The sequence below is a fragment of the Oncorhynchus clarkii genome, unplaced genomic scaffold (genome assembly GCF_045791955.1).
Source record: "Oncorhynchus clarkii lewisi isolate Uvic-CL-2024 unplaced genomic scaffold, UVic_Ocla_1.0 unplaced_contig_13551_pilon_pilon, whole genome shotgun sequence".
NCBI classification, from domain to species: domain Eukaryota; kingdom Metazoa; phylum Chordata; class Actinopteri; order Salmoniformes; family Salmonidae; genus Oncorhynchus; species Oncorhynchus clarkii.
The window spans coordinates 125,001-130,000 of record NW_027258046.1 but is presented as its reverse complement, the minus strand read 5'-3'; the positions used below and the strand labels follow the sequence as shown (position 1 = coordinate 130,000).

The 5,000-nt window shown below is 41.7% G+C and overlaps 1 protein-coding gene across 2 annotated transcripts in view; it reads left to right on the top strand.

The window, feature by feature from the left end:
• The window catches only part of LOC139394629 (adhesion G protein-coupled receptor L3-like), an 82,425-nt gene that overhangs the window by 46,363 nt on the left and 31,062 nt on the right, over positions 1–5,000 (top strand). For both annotated transcript variants that reach the window (XM_071142732.1, XM_071142731.1), the window contains exon 8: positions 2,634–2,725. In XM_071142732.1, the coding sequence (XP_070998833.1) occupies positions 2,634–2,725 (92 nt within the window). The remainder of the gene's footprint in view (positions 1–2,633; positions 2,726–5,000) is intronic.

Below are 5,000 nucleotides of genomic sequence, written 5' to 3'. Positions count from 1 at the left end.
ATGACAGAACATAGTGGCGTGTGTAGTGAATAGGATGACAGAACATAGTGGCGTGTGTAGTGAATAGGATGACAGAACATAGTGGCGTGTGTAGTGAATAGGATGACAGAACATAGTGGCGTGTGTAGTGAATAGGATGACAGAACATAGTGGCGTGTGTAGTGAATAGGATGACAGAACATAGTGGCGTGTGTAGTGAATAGGATGACAGAACATAGTGGCGTGTGTAGTGAATGGGATGACAGAACATAGTGGTGTGTGTAGTGAATAGGATGACAGAACATAGTGGCGTGTGTAGTGAATAGGATGACAGAACATAGTGGTGTGTGTAGTGAATAGGATGACAGAACATAGTGGCGTGTGTAGTGAATAGGATGACAGAACATAGTGGCGTGTGTAGTGAATAGGATGACAGAACATAGTGGCGTGTGTAGTGAATAGGATGACAGAACATAGTGGCGTGTGTAGTGAATAGGATGACAGAACATAGTGGCGTGTGCAGTGAATAGGATGACAGAACATAGTGGCGTGTGTAGTGAATAGGATGACAGAACATAGTGGTGTGTGTAGTGAATAGGATGACAGAACATAGTGGCGTGTGTAGTGAATAGGATGACAGAACATAGTGGCGTGTGTAGTGAATAGGATGACAGAACATAGTGGCGTGTGTAGTGAATAGGATGGCGGTTGGGACGAAGCCTTAGTTAGCAGCAGTATGTCCATCCAACGGTTCTATTCCCAGAATCCATCTTTCCAAAGTTCCTTCCTTCTTTCTCAGAAAAGTTCTTTATTTTCCATTGTCAGCGGAATGTTCACAGGACTTCTGGTGTTCTAGAATGTTCCGCTGTGCTTTGTTTGAGCCAGACATGATATATATATATATATATATAGAGAGAGAGAGAGAGAGAGAGAGAGAGAGAGAGAGAGAGAGACAGAGACAGAGAGATAGAGAGAGAGGGAGGGAGATAATGAGGATGACACTGAACCAATTAGGTGGATGTCAGTGTGTATTCAGGGCTGCCTGGTGCTAGTAAACTCACCACAGAGATAACACCAAGGCCAGCTCTGACAGCCAGCCAGAATGTGTAGGAGGAACGCAAGCACTCACACACACACACACACACACACACACACACACACACACACACACACACACACACACACACACACATAGACTCATACACACACACACACACACACACACACACACGCATACACACAAACACACACACACACAGAGACTCATACACACACACACACACACACACATACACACAAACACACACACACACACACAGACTCATACACACACACCCATACACACACACACATACACACACTCAGACACACACTCAGACACACACAGACAGACACACACAGACTCATACACACACACACACAGAGACACACACAGACTCATACACACACACACAGACTCATACACACACACACAAATAACCAGAGAGAGGTGTAGAACGTGTAGAGTGAACTGTAGGACCTGATGAAAATCCCCCAGAGTAAAATCTCCCAATCTGGCCACTGAATATAGGATATATTGGTTCATCACATTTACTGTTTATTTACATGTTTATTGTACATACATCTACATAGAGTTCATTCAGAAAGTTTTCAGACCCCTTCACCCCATAATGACATCACAATACCCAATAATGACATCACAATACCCAATAATGACATCACAATACCCCATAATAACATCACAATACCCCATAATGACACCACAATACCCCATAATGACATCACAATACCCCATAATGACATCACAATACCCCATAATGACATCACAATACCCATAATGACATAATGACATCACAATACCCCATAATGACATAATGACATCACAATACCCCATAATGACATCACAATGCCCCATAATGACATAATGACGTCACAATACCCCATAATGACAAAGCAAAAACAGATTTTTATAGATTTTTTGCTAATTTATAAAAAACTAAAAACTGAAAAATCACATTTTCATATTTCATATTCAGTATTCTCATAAGTATTCAGTCCCTTTACTTTGTTGAAGCACCTTTTGGCAGCGATTACAGCCTCGTGTCTTCTTGGGCATGACGCTACAAGCTCGGCACACCTGTATTTGGAGAGTTTCTCCCCTTGTTCTCTGCAGATCCTCTCAAGCTCTGTTAGGTTGGATGGGGAGCGACGCCTCATAGCTATGTTCAGGTCTCTCCAGAGATGTTCGATCGGGTTCATGTCCGGTCTCTGGCTGGGAAACTCAAGGACATTCAGAGGCTTGTCTCGAAGCCACTCCTGCGTTGTCTTGGCTGTGTGATTTGGGTTGTTGTCCTGTTGGAAGGTGGAACTTCGCCCCAGTCTGAGGTCCGGAGCGCTCTGGAGCAGGTTTTCATCAAGGATCTCTCTTTGCTCCGTTCATGTTTCCCTCGATCCTGACTAGTGCACAGATGGAGAAATGCATGAGGTTATGGAAATGATATTATACTGTCTCATAGACAAGCTATGTATCATGCCATTCAATGTTGAAATCCTGACGTGTGTGTGTGTGTGTGTGTGTGTGTGTGTGTGTGTGTGTGTGTGTGTGTGTGTGTGTGTGTGTGTGTGTGTGTGTGTGTGTGTGTGTGTGTGTTTAGCTGAACGTCATCTTCCTGGGTATCGCCCTCTATAAGATGTTCCACCATACAGCTATCCTCAAACCAGACTCTGGGTGCCTGGACAACATCAAGTAAGTCTGCATGAGTGTGTGTGTGTGTGTGTGTGTGTGTGTGTGTGTGTGTGTGTGTGTGTGTGTTCATGCTTTAGTCACTTTGTCATTATGTAGTCACTATGTCATTATTTAGTCACTATGTCATTATTTACTCACTATGTCATTATTTAGTCACTATGTCATTATTTACTCACTATGTCATTATTTACTCACTTTGTCATTATTTAGTCACTATGTCATTATTTAGTCACTATGTCATTATTTAGTCACTATGTCATTATTTAGTCCCTTTGTCATTATTTAGTCACTATGTCATTATTTAGTCACTATGTCATTATTTAGTCACTATGTCTTTATTTAGTCACTCTGTCGTGTCATTATTTAGTCACTATTTCATTATTTAGTCACTTTGTCATTATTTAGTCACTTTGTCATTATTTAGTCACTATGTCATTATTTAGTCACTATGTCATTATTTAGTCACTATGTCATTATTTAGTCACTTTGTCATTATTTAGTCACTATGTCATTATTTAGTCACTTTGTCATTATTTAGTCACTATGTCATTATTTAGTCACTATGTCATTATTTAGTCACTATGTCATTATTTAGTCACTTTGTTATTATTTAGCCACTATATCATTATTTAGTCACTATGTCATTATTTAGTCACTGTCATTATTTAGTCACTATGTCATTATTTAGTCACTATGTCTTTATTTAGTCACTCTGTCGTGTCATTATTTAGTCACTATGTCATTATTTAGTCACTTTGTCATTATTTAGTCACTTTGTCATTATTTAGTCACTATGTCATTATTTAGTCACTTTGTCATTATTTAGCCACTATATCATTATTTAGTCACTATGTCATTATTTAGTCACTTTGTCATTATTTAGTCACTATGTCATTATTTAGTCACTATGTCATTATTTAGTCACTATGTCATTATTTAATAACTATGTCATTATTTCATTATTTAGTCACTATGTCATTATTTCATTATTTAGCATCTATGTCATTATTTAGTTACTATGTCATTATGTCCACCATTCACTATGTCACATCTCCTCACTAAGATATCTACATTGTGAAACAATACATGTATCCCAAATGGCACCCTATTCCCTACGTAGTGCACTACTTTAGACCAGAGCCCTATGGCATCCTATTCCCTACGTAGTGCACTATATAGGGACCAGGGTACCATTTGGTACAGAGTGACTGTGTAATGACTGCAGTTGCCTGTTAGAACTCTGACTACAACACAGTCAGAACTCTATTGGCAGAGTATGGCTGTCAAAGGGCTTAGTTTAACTCAAACAATATGTCTGAGACTGAGGGTTGGGAGGGGGATAAGAGACCAGAGGGGATTAGATAGAGACAGAGAGGGGGGGGGATAAGAGACCAGAGGGGATTAGATAGAGACAGAGAGGGAGGGGGATAAGAGACCAGAGGGGATTAGATAGAGACAGAGAGGGGGGGTTGGAGAGAGACCGAGAGAGACTGAGAGAAAAATTCAGAGAGGGGGGGGGGGGGGGTTGGAAATAGACCGAGAGGGGGGGTTGGAGAGAGACCGAGAGAGAAAGAGAGAGAAATTCAGAGAGAGGGGGGGGGTTGGAAATAGACCGAGAGGGGGGGTTGGAGAGAGACCGAGAGAGAAAGTGAGAGAAATTCAGAGAGAGACAGACAGATACAGACAGACGGACAGACAGACAGACAGACAGACAGACAGACAGACAGACAGAGAGAGAGAGACAGAGAGAGAGATACAGAGAGAGAGAGACAGACAGAGAGGGAGAGACATACAGAGATACAGAGAGAGACAGACAGAGAGAGACAGACAGAGCGAGACAGACAGACAGACAAAGAGAGAGAGACAGACAGAGAGAGAGAGATATACAGAGAGAGAGACATACACAGAGAGAGAGACAGACAGACAGAGAGAAACAGACAGACAGACAGAGAGAGAGAGACATACAGAAGGAGAGACATACAGAGAGAGGGAGACAGACAGACAGACAGAGGAGACAGACAGACAGACAGACAGAGAGAAAGAGACAAAGACAGAGAGAGAAAGACAGACAGAGAGAGAGAGAGAGAGAGAGACATAATTTCCTGACCTGAAAACATACTTCCTCAGATCATCTACTTATGTCTTGGCCGTTCTAGAAGGCCTCTCACTGACCTCTCACTGACCTCTCTCTCCTTCATGTTGTTCCATGACACACAAACAGCCAGGGTGTGTCCCAAATGAGTTGCCCTATGGTCCCTGGTCTAAAGTAGTGTAC